At 48.1% G+C, this 19,485-nt stretch overlaps 4 protein-coding genes across 10 annotated transcripts in view; 3 read left to right on the top strand and 1 right to left on the bottom strand.

Moving 5' to 3' along the window:
- The window catches only part of DIP2A (disco interacting protein 2 homolog A), a 130,698-nt gene extending 127,847 nt beyond the window's left edge, over positions 1-2,851 (top strand). For all 3 annotated transcript variants that reach the window (XM_075027751.1, XM_075027753.1, XM_075027752.1), the window contains one exon: positions 849-2,851. In XM_075027751.1, coding sequence (XP_074883852.1) covers positions 849-1,101 — 253 coding nt within the window. In that variant the 3' untranslated portion in view covers positions 1,102-2,851. The remainder of the gene's footprint in view (positions 1-848) is intronic.
- Positions 2,852-4,171: 1,320 nt separating this feature from the next.
- Positions 4,172-7,584, top strand: ZNF436 (zinc finger protein 436). Its single transcript, XM_075027734.1, has 2 exons — positions 4,172-5,294; positions 7,445-7,584. The coding sequence occupies exon 1, from the start codon at positions 4,180-4,182 to the stop codon at positions 5,239-5,241; it is 1,062 nt and encodes a 353-aa protein (XP_074883835.1). The 5' UTR covers positions 4,172-4,179; the 3' UTR covers positions 5,242-5,294; positions 7,445-7,584.
- Positions 7,465-19,485, top strand: part of LSS (lanosterol synthase) — a 33,639-nt gene continuing 21,618 nt past the window's right edge. Inside the window, exons 1-3 of one of the 5 annotated variants that reach the window (XM_075027727.1) lie at positions 7,465-7,602; positions 7,715-7,884; positions 13,990-14,105. In XM_075027727.1, the coding sequence (XP_074883828.1) occupies positions 7,767-7,884; positions 13,990-14,105 (234 nt within the window). In that variant the 5' untranslated portion in view covers positions 7,465-7,602; positions 7,715-7,766. The other 4 variants (XM_075027729.1, XM_075027732.1, XM_075027731.1 and 1 more) reach the window with 4 other exon arrangements.
- Positions 12,263-14,523, bottom strand: S100B (S100 calcium binding protein B). Its single transcript, XM_075027735.1, has 3 exons — positions 14,374-14,523; positions 12,920-13,072; positions 12,263-12,403 (listed from the first exon to the last, which is right to left on the bottom strand). The coding sequence occupies exons 2-3, from the start codon at positions 13,055-13,057 to the stop codon at positions 12,263-12,265; spliced, it is 279 nt and encodes a 92-aa protein (XP_074883836.1). The 5' UTR covers positions 13,058-13,072; positions 14,374-14,523.

The following is a 19,485-nucleotide window of genomic DNA, read 5'->3' as shown; positions in this document are numbered from 1 at the left end:
TTACTTTTCTGTATCCTTTTATTCCTTCTAAAGCAGCAGAAGTCAAGCACTGTGGAACAGCGTGCTAGATTGAGAGTTTGCTGTAGAGTAAACTCACCAAAACTTTGCTTAGAAATTACTGCAGTGAGAGTAACTGAAATATAATGCCCCTCTTTCCCCTGCCCACATCACTCGGAAAAACCCCCCACACCTTTATCAGAGTTTGATCTTCATAGTCTGAAAGACAGGGAGGGCAGGGCATGAACAGGGCAGCAGAGCACTTGCAAGCTGTATTGTTGACTTCCCTGGCTGTGTCAGAATGTACGCACTTGGATGTGGTAAACACATCTCAAGGATTTCTTGAATGGTATTGTCTAACATGTATTATTCTCCTTTGGTCCTAATGGATGACGTGTACCATTTGGCTGTAGGTGCTCTTCAGTCTCAAAGTGGTAGTGTTTACTTGTAAGCTTTGGGAGGTTTTGTCTTTCCTTTAATAATCTCTGAAGATTTACACAAGTACATTAATATCGAGTATGCACACACTGAATGTGAAATCTTAATGGTTCCCATTTTAATACATAAATGCAAAGGAATTTAAATATGATTGTGTACATATAAGAGAAAAGACCTACTTGTATTTTGTACATGGACAATTAAAAAACAAGTGGCAGAGAATATCCCAAGAAGTTACAGCTTTAATACCTCTTGATTTATGAATATTTTCACATTACTATTATATCACTTGTTCTCATTTCTTACATTGTTCAAGTCCTTACAAAATTTATTTCCAGTGAGTCTCTCTGATAACTAGCTTCCTGTCAATAAGTTTTTTTTCCTCACCATTAATATTTGTATCATGCCGACAGTGCTGTGTTTACATGGACCAACTTGCTTGTGGTGGTTGTGGAGTTGGAAGGCTCGGAACAAGAAGCGTTGGACCTGGTCGCGCTGGTAACGAATGTGGTTCTGGAAGAGCATTATCTCATAGTAGGTGTTGTAGTCATTGTGGACCCTGGTGTTATTCCTATCAACTCCCGTGGTGAGAAACAACGAATGCATTTGAGAGACGGATTTTTAGCTGACCAGTTGGATCCTATTTATGTTGCCTACAACATGTGAAAACAGAAAATCACATCAAGGCTAACGCACCAAAATCAAGGGACCTTCCGAATAACAACATTGGAATCCATTTTCTGTGTTTTTAAAAGCTGTTGAACACCTTAGGAAAATGGAGATACTAATCTTCACAGACCTTCATCTCTCCAATTGCATTTGCTTTCATAAATCCATTGTAACAGTTACAGCTGTCTTAGGATGGACAGTTTACTGGAATTCCTGAAGGAAGCTGATTAGAACTGTCATGGACCAATGTTTTTTTACAATAATTATGAATGTCAGTACTTGATGCACTGCATAAAAGGACATAAAGCGGGGTGGGGAGAGAACACCAGCTGTGAGGAGGACTCTTGGAAATAATACTGAAAGTTGTGAGTAACCATTCAGAGTTCACCCTCCATGTGATTGTTTGCAATATATTGGCAGTATCTGGGTTGGGATGTAACTTTCAAGATTGCACACACCTCTACCATATTCTCTACTGTACTGAAAGGAATTTTGCACATATTTGAGATTTAAAAATGCAGGCTTTGTATTTCGAATCACTGACTCATCCCTATTCAGAAGAAACAAATTCATTCCAATCCCAGATTCACTATAACAACAGTTACGCTGCTGTTCAGCTTTTTTGTACCAAGCAAAAACAAATACTGCAACTGTAACAAGGTTACTTATCGTGCCATGCTGGACTCTGTAATGCTATAAACTTTATAATAAAACATAAATTAATATCCAGTTTCAACTACTTGATGCAGGAGCCTTCACTGCTCTTGTTGTAGTAACTTCATGTTAAAGTTGCTTCTTTTCATAGCATTAGCTGTTAATTACTGCCCTGCGTAATGCCAAGTATTTGAAAATTCATTCCAAAGTCAATAGTCTCTGAATGATTCGTAGAAATGTTTACAAAGCATGGTCTTACAATATGTTTTCCCTGAATATCCTGTGCTAAAACTTATAATAGTGATTTTTTTTTTTCCCCCACCATGGAAAAGATATTCAGTGTTAGTTAGCTTGATCTGCTGTGGTACAAACTTTCATTTTTTTTAGAGTTGTATTTAGACAGACTTTTTTGTTCAAGCTGAAGTATCCAGTTGGTTGAGTCACACTTGACTAATTAAGGTTTTGAAGTTTCTGCCTGATCTAATACTGCAGTGAACCTAATTCAGAAAGAGAATGTGAAGTTACTCAAATACTTCATGTATTTGAAGGTAAGCACGAGACTAGCAAATAATTATTTTTATAGAGTTGTTAAAGACTTTGAACTACATAAAAATTTTTTAATAATGCATGAGTTTGGCAAAAGAGCCAGGTTTTTCTGCAAGGCAATTCTGCCTGGATCAGTGCCTAAGAAAGATGGATGTCAGTCTCCTGATACGAGGATATCAAATGACTCTTGGTCAAATAAACTATAAAATCTTCAACAAAAAGCTTTCATATATAGTAGTTCTTTGCCCTCATGGTGTTTGACTGTGGTGTATTATACAGCTGCATACTCTACTATGACTGTAATTATGTACAGAACTTGTGTAACTTATTGTTTAAGTACAGCAATCTCTAGCCGTGGACGATGGGACACCGCTTGTAACAAAACAGCTGGCAAAAGGAAAGAACTACCTAACCCCAATTTTAATGTTGTAGTTTTTTAGCAAATAAAGCATTGTAAGATTTTTGTATTGAGATAATTGATGACAGTGGGACAAGTTGCCTTGTAAAGTCAATCTGAAACAAAAAGCACATTAAACATTTCAAAACAGCTCTTGAACATCTGACTTGCTCAATGTTGAAACTTACGCTGTTAGATCAAAAACTTAGCTTCTCTACAGTAGAGAGTTTTCACCTGTGTTTTGGACAGTTTAACGCCTAGAGAGCTTTTTTTTGGCAAAATTTCATTGCAGTTGCTTTACAATTAAAGCAATTGCACATCCTCAAAGCCTGGACGTTCCTGAATTTCCCGTGTTTTCAGTACCCAAACTGAAGTGCTCTCCGCAGTGCCCTGACCTGTGTGGGTCCTCCCCACCCAGAACTGGTACCTGCCACACACTGAGTTTTCTAAACTTGGGGATAAGGAGCCCAGCTGGGGGCGGGGGCCGGTGTGTAACATCCCTCCCCTCAGGATGTTGCTGCTTATTCCGCACAGCAAAGTGATGCCGTGAAAAGCTGAAATCAGGACTCAGTGGTCAGAAGACTATTAAGCAGGTATCCTTTACTGCAGCGCTGCGCACACAGGGGATTTCTCCTCCTATTGTGTGCACCTGGTCAGGCTAATTGCATAGTTTATATACAGGTTCTATCTATGTATTCATCAGATTTCCAAGGAAAGTTTTACATATTCATTAGTTTTCCATGAACTCATTATCATATTTAAATGTCCTTCGCACAGGCATACTCAAGGTCTCTGGTGGTCTTCAGTAGTCTTCCTCACTTGTCCGCTGCTTGAACCTCTGGGATGATTCTGCGCAGTGCAATCCTCTGCACATTTGATACATCTTATCCTAAAGAGTGCTCGTTAGTGCTTCTATTATCTATGCCTACATTTTGATGTAACCCATATGGGATACTTCTATCTGAGAGGGCTAAAAGTCCTTACGTTCCTCAGAAACTGCAAGGCCATCTAAAAGCAATTTCTCACACATTTCGCAACATACAGAACTTTTATCTACCACCTGTTAGCAAATAATTGGGTAAAGAAATAGCAAGGCCATCGTATTCAGAAAAACACCTTTGTATCAAAAGCCACAGGTGAGTCTTGACAGAAAGCCCCGCTGGGTCGGCGCACTGGGGAGACGGGAGGGGACCCAGCTGTGCCGCCAGTACAGGGACCTGCCTCGCATCGGGGGCGCTCCCCGGAGCCGCTGTAAGCCCTCCCCGGAGGGCGAGGAGCCGGGCGGCTGTAAGGCGGCCTGCGCCGCAAACGCCGGCCCCGCCGAGCGAGAAGATGGCGGCCGCAGGCCCACCCTGGAGGGCTGCCCCTCGCCTGCTGACGTCACCCCCGCGCGCCGGCGGCGCATGCGCGCGGGCCACGGTCCGCGCCGCCGCTTCCGGCGCCGCGCGGGGCGGGGCGGGGCGGGGGCCGCCGCCGCCATGGTGCCGGCGGGGCCGCCGGGCGGGTCGGGCCGCCGGGCGCTGGCGCTCGCCGCCGAGGCGGAGCGGCCCCACGGGTGCGAGCAGTGCGGCAAGGCCTTCGCGCAGGCCGGCGCCCTGGCCAAGCACCGGCGGGTCCACACCGGGGAGAAGCCCTACCGCTGCCCCGTCTGCGCCAAGGCCTTCGCCCTCTCCTCGGGGCTGGTCCTCCACAAGCGCACCCACACCGGGGAGCGGCCCCACGCCTGCCCGCTCTGCGGCAAGGCCTTCATCTCCTCCTCGCACCTCGCCCTCCACCTCCGCTCCCACACGGGCGAGCGCAAGTACCAGTGCCCCGTCTGCGGGAAGCTCTTCCTCCAGTCCTCCCACCTGGTGCGCCACAAGGCCATCCACACTGGCGAGAGGCCCTTCAAGTGCGACGACTGCGGCAAGCTCTTCGGGCGCGCCTCGCACCTCGTGACCCACCGCCGCGTGCACACGGGCGAGAGGCCTTTCAAGTGCCTGCAGTGCGAGAAGGCCTTCACGCAGAAGGCCGGGCTGGTCCTCCACGTCCGCCTGCACACCGGGGAGCGGCCCTACACGTGCGACAAGTGCGGGAAGAACTTCCGCTCCTCCGCCCACCTCGTGTCGCACCAGCTGCTCGAGTCGGGCGAGAGGAACTTCAAGTGCTCCACCTGCGGGAAGGCCTTCAAGCAGGCGTCGTCCCTCAAGCAGCACCTGAAGACCCACGAGGCGCGCGAGCCTCACCGCTGCTCGGTTTGCAGCCGAGCCTTTTCCAGGTCCTCTTACCTCCAGCTTCACATGAGAACACATAGTGGGGAGCGGCCGTACCACTGCTTGGTTTGCAACCGGACATATGCCAAAATTTCCACCTTTGAAAAACACTGTAAAAAGCACCAGCAGGACGAAGAGGGGCCTGATGCTAGACCCAGGCCAATGACCACCAGGGCAAAAGCCCTGGCTGAAAAGAAAAAGCGGGAGCAGAAACAGCAGCACCAAGATGACAGCCTCGAGCAACCTCACCAGGCTGACCCAAAGCAGCAGCAGGCGGAAAGGCTGTGAAAGTCACTAAAACAAGAACTGTTCCCGGCCCTCCACAACATGGCTTACGGGAGGTAGAGTGTCTGGTTTAATTTTCATCAAAAGAAAATGACATGCTGCACCAGCGTTACTCCAGAGCATGTTTCTAAATGGAATTCTTTCTCTGATGCAAGGTTCAATGCAAACACTTCTCTGGAGCACAACAGATATGTAACAGTCCGCTGAGGGTCCCCACAGTCAGTGTGGCGTGCAGAATGCTCCGTGGTTACAGGGGGATTCCACCCTGTTCACGGGCCCTGGTGGTTTTGTTTCATGTCAGCAGCATTTTCTAACACGGACTTCCAGGGGTTCCTCACCAATGCGCCTGCTTTTACACAGATTGAAAGAGGGATGCTTCTTTGTATGTGGAAATAATTAAGTTGTAGTCTCTTGAATGAAGGCAAAGTTTTTGTTTGAAGAGGCAAGAGAGGTGGCACACGTACAGAAAATAGATTTATACCAACAGTGGGTTTAGGAAACAAGCAGGAATTTATCCTGCAAGACATGATTTGTTTTTAAAAGCACTGTATATAGCGAGAAGATAGTATCTTTGAGGCTTTTCTGGTTTTCTCACTGTTAAGTACAACAAGGCATTGTACTTAGCATCCAGATAATGCTGTGCATAAGGTGTGTTTAAAGCATAGCAGGTTTTGTTGCCAAAGCAACTTAACTCATCTTTCTCAAAACTAATGAAGACAGGTGTAAAAAATCTGTAATTCATCTTAAATTGACTGAGTTTGACATTTGAAATCCTGGCTTGTAGTAAAGATACAAGAATGATTGATATTTTTTTTTTTTTTCTTTTTTTCCCCCCACCTGATTTTTAGGGAACGTAAAATGTAGTAACAAGGGAATTCTAAGCCCCATTTCCTTCTGAATTAACAAACTGCTGTAGCTGGTTCGCTGGCCAGTCATTATGCTGAGGGAATGAGGCCAGATGCCACAAAAAGGTTTGCTTTCAAAGTGGAGTGTTTCAGATTTATTCTGGGGTGTGAGATCGGACTCCAGTGAGTACTAATTAACTTTGTAAATGTTAATAGAACTACCTTTATTGCAGCAGTGTTCTTTGTGAGCCAGCACTTTGTACTGACTTTTTATAAACTTTATGTCATTCTAGCAACAGTACTATGAGGCTACTTTATGCCTTATCACTTATTGTTACCCAGGAATTTATTATAGCAGAAAAAAGGAAGCAGTGAGTTCATTTTAAGTGCACATTCCTAATTTTCTGTACCAAGTCTCTGATTTTTTTAATGCTTTATCACTGCCATTGTGTGAAAACACGTATTATGCACTTTAAGGATATTTTGGGGAGGGGGGTTCTATAGCATAGTCACAACTCTGTTTTAAGGCCAAAAAGAACTTTTCCAAAAGCTTGCAGATTTAACTTATTGCAGTGTATCAGGCCAGAAATCATGTTAGTAGATGATAGAGCTGAATTACATCTAAGAACTCACAGCTAACAAAACTGCATTAGGTAATTCGCTTATCTTTTGCACTTCAGGATTTACTTGATGCTGGGTATACTAAGATATAACTCATTGTTGAACTGATGTTTATTTTAGCTGGTTAATATACTATGAGTATTTATGTGGTCAGATATTTCAAATGAGATGTTTCTAAACCAGAGTTCCATGTCATGACAAATTCTAACGTAAATTTTTGCTACAGTCTTTAGATTTTGTTTTGTGACCAATCATGTTGTTTAGGAGGAACTAGACACACTGGGTTTTATTCCACTTCGGTTATGCCAGTGCCATATAAGCAGAGTTCTATCTTTTTTTGTATTTCAATACGTGTTATTAAAATAATATACACCACTATCTTTTCCTCCAGTCACTTTTTTTTTTTAAATCCTGTTCTCACCTAAACGTAAAAGTTTGCTTATGGAAGTGAAAAACATTTGCAAATTTTCTAGCATTTGTTAAAACTTAGCTTACAAAGGTAACTGCAAAATAACGATTTGTTTTTATTTCTAGCATTTTTCTCTGCCAAACATGGACGATAGTGCCATGGTGGTTGTGTCTATACTTGTAACGTGGCATGCCTACATGGAGAATCAAAATTTCAGTGGCAAGAAAATATAAAAGTGGCCTTTTAAAGATCAATTTTATGTTGCTTCTCAATAGTTTTGGAGGTGTTTTATTTTCTTTTGTTTAAAAAGCTTCCCGTTTTGCTCTTCTAGTTTCCTGCTCTGTCAGCTGCCTGCCCCCTGCAATCAGAAGTCCACACTGTTTGGGATGCAGGATGAACTCAGACTTTGTACAGTAAAATCCAGTGTCGAGACTATTTCAGAATGGAAAAACTGAAAATATGCTCTAATCCCCTGACTGTTGCAGTACAGTAAGTAAGGCCAGGCAAATCCTTTAGATTTAATATCTGGTAGGGGGAACAAATTCAGTCCGTGGATCACTCACAGAAATGCTGCCACTTTCTTTTGAAATGTATTTTTCAGCTTAATGTACAGAGGGAGCAGGAATGTGCTTCCATGTCACTAAACTGCCAGGATGGAGGAACACACCTCAGTGCCGTCACAGCTTGCAGCGCAGAGTTCTGAACACGTGGGAGACGCAGCCCAGCAGCGCAGTGCTTTGTTTACACAATTGCTTTACTCCATCCAACAAGGTCAGGAACGTTCCTTCTCTGGGGTCTGTAAAAGTCTGCATTTGATTTGTGGGTGATTTGTGGAAAAAGCATATTTTGTTTTTAAGATAATTTATTTTTCTTGCTGCCAGCACATGAACTCTGCTATTGAATGATTCAGCCTGAATTCATATCCCATTGACAGTTAACAAGATGAAGAATATTTTTTTAGGTGTGCTAACTGCAATAATCAGCACTCCCAGTAAGATTAAATCTTACATGGAAGAACTTTTTGGTGGGGTAAGTGCTCTTCCAGTGCTGGTAATTTTGTGTCTTATCCAGAGAGAGGGTTCCCTTTCACAGGTGTGCTTCACCTGTAATTATCTGTGGAGAGAGTAAAAGTGCAGATTCTAATCTCCCAGAGCAAAAAGTAACAGTAGCATTTTAAATTATGAAAATGTAATTCAGCAGAGCTACAATACAGCATGTATGTGCTAAATCTGTCCCCATCTGTCACTTTTCTAGTTTGCAAAGTTAATTTGAGTCTGTTAAATGTCTCAGGCTCCTCCTGTTGGTGTACTTGCTTCTCTTTGTTTCACTTTTAGTACTGTTAGTAAATAGTTCTTGTCTTGACAGGGCATTTAGTATTAGAAACCATCCATTGGTGCCCTTCCTGGTGGGAAATTTACTTGCATCTTCTATAGGGAGTCAAAAGCATAACTGACAAATGTGTCCAAATGTCAGGTAGGCGCTGCTAGTGTAATGCTGCTGTTTCATCCTCGGGGAGCCTTCCAGGGCCTTGAGGGTCCCACGGCACAGACCCCAGAGCTCCATGTTACCAAGCCAGCTTTTCTGTGGTTGTCACACGCTAGTCTGCACTAATGACAAAAATGTGGATTTTCTGAGCTCTCCTGGGATCAGTGAAGAGGTCGGGTCAGCCTAACCAGTGCCAGTGAGGTGTTGTAAGAGCACACACACATGAAGTATCCAGGAGGCTGATTCTGTTGGCTGGGATGGGGGCATAACTAAAAATTATTTAATAATGTCGTTAGCCTATCACTTTCCCTTCCCGAAGAGCGAACCATCCCTACCAGAGCCTGAAAACCAGTGGCGTCAGGACTAGCACTTTTAAGTATTGTCATGGTTTAACCCCAGCCAGCAGCTAAGCACCACGCAGCCACTCACTTCACTTCCTCCCCACCCAGTGGGATGGGGGAGAGAATCAGAAAAAAAAAAGTAAAACTTGTGGGTTGAGATAAGAACAGTTTAATAGAACAGAAAGGAAGAAAATAATAATAAAATGACAGTAATAATAATAAAAGGTTTGGAATATACAAAACAAGTGGTGCACAGTGCAATTGCTCACCACTCAGTGACTGATGCCCAGTTAGTTCCCAAGCAGCAATATGCCCCCGCTGGCCAACTGTCCCCAGTTTATATACTGGGCATGATGTCACATGGTATGGAATACTCGTTGGCCAGTTTGGGTCAGCTGCCCTGGCTGTGTCCCTTCCCAACTTCTTGTGCCCTCCAGCCTTTTTGCTTGCTGGGCATGAGAAGCTGAAAAATCCTGAACTTAATCTAAACACTACTTAGCAACAACTGAAAACATCAGTGTGTTATCAACATTCTTCTCATACTAAATCCAAGACATAGCACTATACCAGCTGCTAGAAAGAAAATTAGCTCTATCCCAGCTGAAACCAGGACAAGTATCTAGCCTGTCATTGCTGGGAGGTTAGTGAGTTTTTTAAGCCTTTTGAACCTCCTTCAGAGCTGGCTGTGATGTCTGCCTTGCAAAGCTCTGACACCTGCTCCTCGGTCAGCCCCAAGGCTTGAGAGGTTTTCCCCAGAAAGCATTGCTGCACTTCTGAGCCCCTTGCAGCCCTACTCAAACCCCTCGTTGGCATGGCAGCATCCTTTTTCTAGGCTGGACACAGGGAGCTTGCGCGGTCCGTGGGGACCCAGGGTGTTAGCAGAGGTGCTGCGGGTTGCTACCTGTGCCTGTGTGTGCAGGGGGACAGCGTGCAGGGTGGATCGGCAGTGGTGAGGTGTTGGCAGAGGCACCTCACACTATATGCTTGGGCTGGTGTTGCCCAAACTGCTTTGCCTACCTCCCCCGCTGCACCAGTGTACGGCTGTCCCCACAATCGGCGCTCTGCGCTGAGGCACCGCCTGTGTCAGAGAGCAGCAGGAAACAACGGGAGCAGAGCTGCTGTGCAGACAGGGTGACGCTGAGGCCTGTGACCATGCAGTCTCTGTTTCAGGAATTTCACTTCAGGAAAGCTCTGCTTTCCTTGCTGACTGGGGACTCCTCCCTAGTCCCACTCCTGTCCAGGAATCAGTAGCCAAGCACTGCATGCTGCACCACTGGCGGTCAGAGTGCTCATCTCAAGGGAAGACATGTTCTCATCCTCCCTGACAAGAGGCACCTGCTCTGCTCCACCTTGTGTGCCAGGTAAAGCCTCCGTGAATTCCCAGCAGTGGTGTTGCTAAGTCAGGATCAGCCTTGCTGCCAGAAACACGTGCGCAGTCATACTGTGCGCTCCCTGCTCCTGCTCTCATTGCTCGCCAAGGGACGGGACAGCCTGCTCTGTAACACAGTCATGTGTTAACACCTACAGCTCTTTGCCACTGCGATGCTGTGCAGAGCTGCTGAAAAGGCCCAGTCTTGGGAAAGGATTCCTCATCCATGTGACCACTGCTAGTGTGTTGAGGGGGAAGGCAGGTGGGACTTGGAGACCTGCCAGCCAGCTTCAGCAGCAGACCCTTGTGCTGAAGCATCTGACCCCTCTGCTGAGCTCAGGTTCAGGCTCAAGAGAAGGTCATGAGAGTCCCATCTACCCTGCCTAACCTCGGGGACACTGGGACAGACAGTGTCCCCGTTCGTTATCCTCACATGCTGCCTCAGGTCCGTACAAGCATTGGAAACAGCTGAACTGAGAATGGATTAGGATGTTAAAAATGTGGTGGAAGTAACTTGGATGCTAAACAATTTCTAAACAAATGAGCACTACCCTGGGATGGCAAAACTGAGGCAGATGAGAACAGCAAGATGGCCCTTGTCTGAAGATATGTCATTTTGCGCATGAAATCATTATGAAATGTGGAATGAGGTAAAAACAACATCTGCAGGCATCTATGTCATGAATTTGTCACTACAGGTGTTGCTAGCCATGAATGCCTAACTCACAGGTACTGCTGAGCTGGACAGCAAGTGCAGACTGAAAAAGGCAGGAGCATAGGCTTTGGGGAAATTGTCCTAGGTTTAGCTTTGGTTTTGCAAAGGCTCACCAGTGCAAGCCCCAGGATGACCTTGGCAGCAGCGGACACATCCTGAACAGCAGCAGTTCTGCGGAGGTGCAGTGCACTCCTTTGGCCTCGCAGGTACATCTGCCAGTTTGGACAGCCACGCGGAGCACGGTGGTGCCGACCATAGTGGCCAGCCATAGTGATGCCAGGGAGGAGATGAAGGGTCAATGCCCAACAAGAAGCCGAGGGTTGTGAGCTGTAGTAGTGCTTCACGCTGCATCCTCCAGCTTTCCCCTCTGACAGCGCAGGGCAGCTGGTACAAAAGGACATGTCTTTCACCAGAGACCAATTGTGGCCCAGAGACCAAAACAACATTTTATTCTCACCATTTCCACACACTCTGGAGGCTGTGCCTGGTCTATGTTAAAGCACTGTGGTCACACTGGGTAGATTCCCCCTTCCCTTCTGACTGAGCCTGGAGACCTTGCCGAGGCACATCCCAGGCCCAGAAGCTGTCCCCAGCCCAGGAGCTTCATAGGCTTTCACTTCCAGTTCTGCAGGCTGCTAAAAGTAGGATTCATTGACAAGAGAAAAGCCTGAGCTGTTAGATGGTTATGCTTTGCCTTTCAAGCCAAGGGTGTCTCAATTTGCCAAGAAATGCATGGGCTCTGCTGAGCCCCTGTGATGGGACAGGGGCTGTGCTGCCTGGGTTAGTATGATGCACAGGGCGGTCAGAGCCCACAGGAATCAACAGGAGCCTTTCCGTTCAGGCCAGTGGGCTCAGAACTAGGCTTCTGTAGCCAGCCCCTCTGTATCACCTCCTACTTCAGCCCTTGAATTTCCCTTTTCCCTTTGCAAGCAAGCTTGGATCATGGCGTCTGCCTGCCTCCAGCCCCGTGCACGTCCCTTGCATACAGCAGCAGGGAAGGAGCTTGAGACAAGGCATTCGCACACTGCATCCAGCCAGGTGGGCACTGGCCAATAGGCTTTCCTGAGCCATGCGGGTGTTTCTTGTTCACAAAGCCACAGAACTTAATAAGCTGCTTAAGTCTAGCACAAGCTTAACTCCAAGGAGCTCCTAATAGCACCCAGTCTTTTTCCCAGAGGAGCGATGCTACTCTGCATCTCTCCCGCATGAGCAGGACGTGCTTGCCTGCTTCCCACCAGCTCACTCATGCTCAAAGAACTCATGGCAAGCAGCGGTGACCATGGCAATGAAGGCTACAAACTCCTGGAAGTCGCACTCTGCATCCCCATCGCTGTCCAGCGCCTCCATGACTTTGTCCACAGTCTCCTGGTCTTTGATTTCCTGAAGGGATACAAACAGGCAGCCAAAGCTGGGGAGGATCAGAGCGAGGCCCAGACAGCAACATGTCCCTACTTCTCAGGTGCTCTCATGGCTGAATCTCTGTTCAGTCACATCCCAAATAGCTCGTGACTGTTTCCCATCTGTGTGGGGCATTGCCCTGCGCCTGCAGCAGTATCTGCGCAACAGCAGCCCTCCTGAAGCAGAAATCGCAGCCACAGCTGTGCCGCTGGGAAGGGACATCTTGAGCCCCTTGGGGCAAGGTTGTCCCTCCTTCCCAGAGAAGGAAATTTCCCTAATATCCAACCCAAACCCCAGCCCCCAACACAGGCTGTTGCCCTTGTCGTGCCACCTGCTGCTCCTGCAGAGCTGGAGCAAAGTGTTGAATGCGCTGCTGCGTGAATAAACCCCTTCCCCTGTGCTTGCTTCCCATGGGAGATGGAGTTAGCGGAGCCTGGAAGCTGCTCAGCGCAGCTCCCCGACCCCAGCCAGGCATGCTGTGCGGAGAGCAATACTTACACCAAGGAAATGGGTCAACTCGTTGTTAATGAGCTCCTTCAGTTCTGATTTCTTCAGCTTGTGCTTGTCTCCCTCCTTCCCTGAGTACTGGTGGAAGGCATCGATGATGGCGATCATGGCCTTCTCCAGCTCAGACATGGTCACAGCGTGGCCCTGAGGTCAGAGGGAGCGGTGGGTGCGTTAGCCTGGGCAAGTTCCAGTGATACCTTTTGCTTTGCAAGCACGGCCACGCTGGGGCTCCCCTCATGGGTCAGCAATGCTGGACCCTGCGCTCAAAACATGCTGCTGCACCACTAGCAGCTCTCGCTTCAGGGAGCAAGGTCCCGAGAGAGCTTGGCTCTGCCTGCAGGAGCTCTCGAGGAGAGGAGAGCATCAATGCGAGGAGTGCCCAGTACAGGACTGGCGCATGCCAGGAGCTGACACATCCCTTGGGACTGATGTGAGTTTGGCACCTTGGGTCTCCGTGTGGGCACAGGAGAAAGAACGAGGAGAGGCTGCAAAGCCCTGGTGGCTCCCAGCAAGGTGCTGCTGCATTTTCCGCATGTGCAGACCTGGCTAGCAGGCAGCATGCTGTCACTTCACCTCTTCTTTGGCTCCCGCTGCTTAACCCATTGCTTTTCACTCCTTGCTTGGGAGAGGGGTGAGCAGGGGTTTCATTTCTGCACAAGGAGTTTCAGAAGGGTTTTGCTGTCACAGGCACTTTTGCCTCTGCCTTTCTCGCCTGCAGGCCTATCTCCAACTGAGCAGTCAGGGGAACCCGGGCAGGAACCAGTTTGGATGAGTGCCATCAGGACAAAATAAGCACATCTTTAACCTCCCTCCTCCCACACTTGATCTGGAGATCCTCTTGGGAATGTTAGTAATTGGGATTGCAGCATTTTCAGCAGGTTTCACAAACAGACAAACCAAAGAGACTCTGATCAAACAGGGAGAGATGCAAAACCATCTTCCCAAAAGCTGTTGAATGCACTGATGCTGGGGGGGGGGGGGAAGCCTTATTGTCTGGCACTCGGTTAATTCATACCCCACGGATAAATGTCTCCTGCCCTGCAGCCTGTCTCTTGTTTCAGCACCGCAAGGCCCGATGCTGAAGGCACTGAATCTCATCCCACAGCCTGACTCTCAAGCTGATGCCCTCCCCCCGTGCAGCAGTTGGTGTCCAAACTGCGAGACTGTTTCCAATCAGGTAAGAAATATTCCGGAAGCACTTCACGCATGCATCCTAACAGCCCTTTGCATGCTCCTGCCCTGCCCGCACCAGGCTGAGCTAGCTGCCAGCAGCACTGCCTGCTCCCCGTCCACGAGGCTGAGGAGCGTTTCAGCTCCCTGCTGGCCTCCGCTATAGTGGCAGAGCTTGGAGCTGCGATGGTGTCCCCCATGCCACCCCTCCCGTGGCAGCAGCCTGCCTGCTCCAGTAGCCAAGTGCCTCCCCGGCACCCCCCGGCCCCTCTCACCTCCCTGCTGGCGGCGGGGCTGTGGCACAGCAATGCGATGCAGCCGGGTGCCCCAGGGGGACTCGCTGGCTTCTTATGCCCGGGGGCGGAGAGCCCCGGGCCCTGCCGCAGTGCCTGCAGCACCAATGGCAGCTGGAGGCGGGGGCGTCCAGAGCCGGGCACTGGGCCCGCACTGCACAGTGATGCACACAGGGACGCATTGACTCGCTGCCAGCCCACGGCCGCAGACGTGGGAGCTGTTGGAGAGAAAGCTGCCGTTGTGAGAAAAAAAATAACTGGGCAGTCAGCAGGAGAGCCGGCCCGGTGGCATCGCTTGTACTGCCGCTCTCGTCCACAGTAAAGACAATGAATTGTGAGCCACGGCTGGACAGGCGCGGTCAGAGCTGGACTGGGGGCCCCAACACCTGCCCCAAGGCACCCCACAGCCAGGGCCAGGCGTGTGAGAACGATGGAGCCCTGCTACCCCTGTGGGCCCTGATCCAGGGCTCCAGCACCTCTGGGGCAGACGTTTTTATTTGCATGGCAGCTTGTGCCTGCAGCCTCTTGTCCCTTCGCTGTGCACCTCTGAGACAGGTCTGGCTGTGTCTTCCCTGCCACCCCATCATTCTGGGGGGCAGTGGGACCCTTTGCAGGGGAGTTGCAATTGTATCAAGCTGTAAGCAGTCAAAGGACAGAGCTGGCAGCAGTGGCAGCTCCCCCCAGATGCCTCCTGGGGGGACAGTGCCAGGTTCGGAGGCGTGCCTTACAAAAAGCTGTGTTAAGTCGCTTTGGGTTATAAAGGTGCTCTCACAAGGCTGTCACCTGGCCAGTATCTGCGACACCACCCTTTTGTCTAGGGGACGGTGGGAACCTCTTGCCTGCATGTACCTGTTGTCCATGTCACGGCCTCTGCCAGCCCCAGTAGGCACCACAGGCATTAAATGTACTTTTATTTAAACCCAAGAGCTGTAACTTTCCCTTTCCACCAGAGACTCCCTTGCAGGTTGGTGCACAGACCTGATGGAGGTGATGCTTTGTGGGGGCTGGTAGGCAGCCCAGCAGGGATGGGGGATCTGGAGGGAAGCAGGTGACAAGCAGCAAGAGCAGAAAGGAGCATCTTTTGCCCAAACTGCTCCTGGTGGCACAGTACAAGCGAGTGGTTGATAAATGCAGTGAACACGCTGAAGAAAGCAAGTTTTCACTGTGTTTCATTGCCTAGCCACACTATTCCCCAAGAATGAGATGGGATGAGCCAAAGTTGAAGCTGTCTGCTATTACTGATGTGGCATGTTTCCATTTGTACCTTTTCACTGCAGCACAGGATCAATAATTGCTTTATGTCTTAGGCCTTTGTTGAATTTCAGACTCAGTGCAACTTGGAACAGGTCACCGCTGTTACCAGGAAGACAGTTTAGCAATACCTATGATGGAGAGCCCAGGGGTGTCATTTTATTACCATGGTCACCTCCTGTGTAGAAATGTGAGGAGTTTAAAAGAGCCTTATACAAATGCTTGTGGGGTAGGATGAAGGTCCAGACATCTTCAAAAATGTCCCTTTGAAGAGGCAAGACCAGGTTGCTGGCATTTCCTGTGTTCCCCAAAGCTACCATGGTATTTTTCTCCATTGATAGCGATTAGATCTGGTAGATATCTTAGCTCTGTCATTAGCCAAGAAACGTGTCAAAGCACACCATTTCTAGTCAGAGACAAGATCCTAGCTTGGCTTCATTAAACCATTTTCTGATGTCATTCTTGAAAGTAACCTTTACTTAAAATGCAACAGGAAGAATAGCATTTGGCAGATCAAAACCTGAACAGTCTTGAAATTCTCTTTCCTGCTTATTCATACTGTCCGTTTCACCCCAAATCATTCTGACATTTATCTTTTACAGGGAATGATCTGGAACAATCTGCTGCGCTGACTGATGGGGTGGGAAGGAGCAGGAGAATCAGGTGTGAACACCAGAAACCTTGGCCCTTTCCTGCCTCTGCTAATGAGCAGCTCCAGGTCACTTCCCTGATCCTTGTCTGGGCTCACAGCCTAGCAAACACTGCTTTCCTGGCCTGGGTTGTCCCTGACCCAGCCTGTGAAAGTCCAGGAGGCCTGGGCATGGATGTGGGGCTGAGACCTGGCTGCTCTTTTAGTGCTGCCCAAAGAGCTGCTTCCATTATTTGAAAATTCATGGTCCTGATCTTTGAACAGGAGAGTGTAACCTTGGGGCTTCTTTCCTCAGGGTCACCACTTCCTTGCCAGAGCTTTGGGCTGATGTGTTTAAAGAAACAGAGGGTTTTACAGAGCCCAAGGCCGAGCAAAACACTTCAGCCCTCTGCCTGTCTCCCCCTCCCCAGTAAAACACAATGTGGGCTCTTCATAGCAGGCTGAGGGAGAAAAGCCAGTGTATTTCTTTGTCTCTCTGGTGTGTGTGGCACCAGGCTCTGCCAGACCACGAGACAAAGGCCGGTGGTCATTGAACTGGGAGAAAAAAAGTAATGAAAGCAGAGGAATTTGGGTGGGAGGGGGAAGAAGCTGCTTCTGCCTCCGCAGGGCTGCGCTCGCAATCCCAGCACACAGAGCAGCGTTGCAGAGAGCAGGTTTCCCGGCTCTGTGCCATGGTTACTGTGTCCATTTCTGAACCCACAAACATGGCAGCCAGAGATAAGCTAGGGTCCTCATGGGAAGCCTCAAATTATACCTAGAAGCAGAAACACCAGGACACATCTGGGAATTGGGCTGGTGCTTGTTGAAGTTGTTGGGGGGAGATGACGGGCCCTATTTAGTGCCCTGCACATAGGTCCAGGAAGCCCAAAGGATTGTGTCTGCCCCAGGAAGGACCAGCTGGGCCCTGCGCCATCTCTGCTAGCCCTGTGCAAATGTCACCTCTGCTTCTGCCTGAGGACAAGGAGAGACTGGGCAGGCTCCATGGGATGAGCAGTGGGTCTTTCTGGCCCCCACAGAATAGACTCGCAAGGTTAAGATAGTGCTTCCCTCTTGGGAACCACAGGCAGAGGTAGTTTTACATCCACCTTCATCTCATAAATCCTGGGCTCTGGCTAACTGCCATTTCCCCCTATCCCTTTGTTCCCCCGCCATCCTCCCAGCACAAGCATGCACTAGGGTTGAAGAGGAACAGCTCTGGACCTTGCTGCTGGCCCACCAGGTGCTGTCATCTTGGCAGTTTTTGTGACCCCTTAAGAAAACAGCGAACAGTGCTGCTGCCACTGAAACAAATTCTCTGGAGTTGAAAACACTGGGATGCTCTTCACCTTATCTGAAACATGGCCTTGAGCTTAGGTTAGTTCCTGGCTGAGTTCAGCTGAAACAACAAGAGACTACTCTTAAGTTCATTAAAAAGATATATGAATATGTTCTCCATCAAACCTGCGCCAAGAAAAGGCATTACAGCATCGATCCAGAGTATCTTTCCAGCTCCTGGTACAGACAGCAGCCCCAGCAGGAGAGGGTGGCAGGCTTGCTGGTGGAGCAGGGCGCTCACACCCTTTGCTGCATGGAGCCAAGTTACCTTAACAGGGACAGAGGAAACCATGGGGATTTTATAGATGCTTCTAAAACACCTGCATTTCTGCTTGAAATATTTCTGCTGACACAGTGACCATTTTGGGTCTCTATCTTCTCTCAAAGCAGAGGCAGCCATATTTAGACCATGTTTTGTAAAATCCCTTTGATCAGATCCCTTTTAATACAAACTAGATGATATCCCATGGCTTTACAGTACCTTTGCAATTTTTGCTCTAGCAGCATAACAAATAGCAGTTGGCAGATAAGACCTTAGCGTCATGTGCTGGACTGCAATAAAAGTGGGGGGAAAGTTGTGGCATTTGCTTTTATGAGCTGATGGCATCCCTTTCTCAGGGGAACACTTTCAGCTTCTAAGGTCTCCAGCAAGCAGAGTGCCCACAAACAACAGGAACAGAGTGTTACCTTGCCTGTCAACTGTGGTCTAAGCCTCAGACATACAAAAACTAGTATAAAAATAATGCCCAGGTAACAGGAGTTTGGCAATTATTAAAAATAAAAGTTTCATAACTAAAACAGAATTTCTAAGGCAGGCAGGTTGTATAGAGACAGAAAAATATCATCAATTGGTTCATCTTCCATCACTGCCTTGAGGCAAATATTACCATAAATCATCTGAAGATTTTGGCATCCACAAAGAACTGGAGATACTTACCTGAAGCTCATTTCAGGCAGATTCATTATGACAATTTTTTTTTCTGAAACCAGAAATAAACAACAGGCAATTATTAAGTCCCAAATACAACACCCATATCGGTGAACTTCTGGAGTTCTCTTTGTCCATTTAAACTGTGCAAGAGAAAGAACACAGCTCTCCCTAGTGAGTACCAGTGGTATGAGGCCGAAGTCAAAGATCTTATCCTCATGCCATGACACCCCCCAGGAGGACTCCAGCATTTTAAGTTGTTCAGACAAAATTCTGCTGTTACTGAACACAGCCAGGGCTGAACCTGTGTGGGACCTAAGCCTAGTTTATAAAATAAATACCAAATTAATTCTATAATTTGCAAATAAAACTACTGTATCCTCTCCAAATAATCCCTGAGGTTATGCTGGACATGAGTGAAGAGCTATTTGCTAGCAGAGGAGCATTTTAATTCAACTTGTAGTGTGTGAATACAGTAAATATTAATTCACAGACATATTTCTGTCCTGGAGTCCTGATGGGTGCCACATTTCAGGGTAGCTCTTTTATCCCTGGGCCCCTCCGTGTTCCCCGAGACCCCTGGGGACTGCTGTGCCAGGCAGTGCACAGACATGGAGGCAGTCCCGCCCTCCAAGGCCCTAGAGTCAAGGTTGAATTTTGATCACAAGTATTTACGGCCACGAATTTGGGCTTTTCCACCTGAACTTTCCATTGGCTTAGCTTGATCTGGTATCGCCTCTGCAGTAGGAGGGAAGCCAGGTCACTCTGAAAGGCAGCAGGAAGAAATTTTATCACTGCATTTAAACAAGTACGCATTAAATTCCCACCCAGCCCTTCCAACACACAACAGCAGCAAGTAAAGCATCTCCATCTCACACGCGTCCTACCCAGAGCAGGATTTATAGCGTGTGTTATAAAAACTGTGCATTTCCTTGGAAGGACAGAGGCAGTA

Source organism: Buteo buteo, chromosome 5 (assembly GCF_964188355.1).
Source record: "Buteo buteo chromosome 5, bButBut1.hap1.1, whole genome shotgun sequence".
NCBI lineage: Eukaryota > Metazoa > Chordata > Aves > Accipitriformes > Accipitridae > Buteo > Buteo buteo.
The sequence above is the reverse complement of the archived record's forward strand: the minus strand, read 5'-3'. Positions and strand labels throughout refer to the sequence as shown.

What these genes read in the sequence shown, in the direction of transcription:
- ZNF436 (XM_075027734.1), top strand. Translation starts at nt 4,180, where the DNA reads ATGGTGCCGGCGGGGCCGCCGGGCGGGTCGGGCCGCCGGGCGCTGGCG.
- S100B (XM_075027735.1), bottom strand. Translation starts at nt 13,057, where the DNA reads ATGTCTGAGCTGGAGAAGGCCATGATCGCCATCATCGATGCCTTCCAC. An exon ending in AGTTGACCCATTTCCTTGGT is followed by an intron (nt 12,404 to 12,919) that starts GTAAGTATTGCT and finishes GTATCCCTTCAG; the next exon opens with GAAATCAAAGACCAGGAGAC.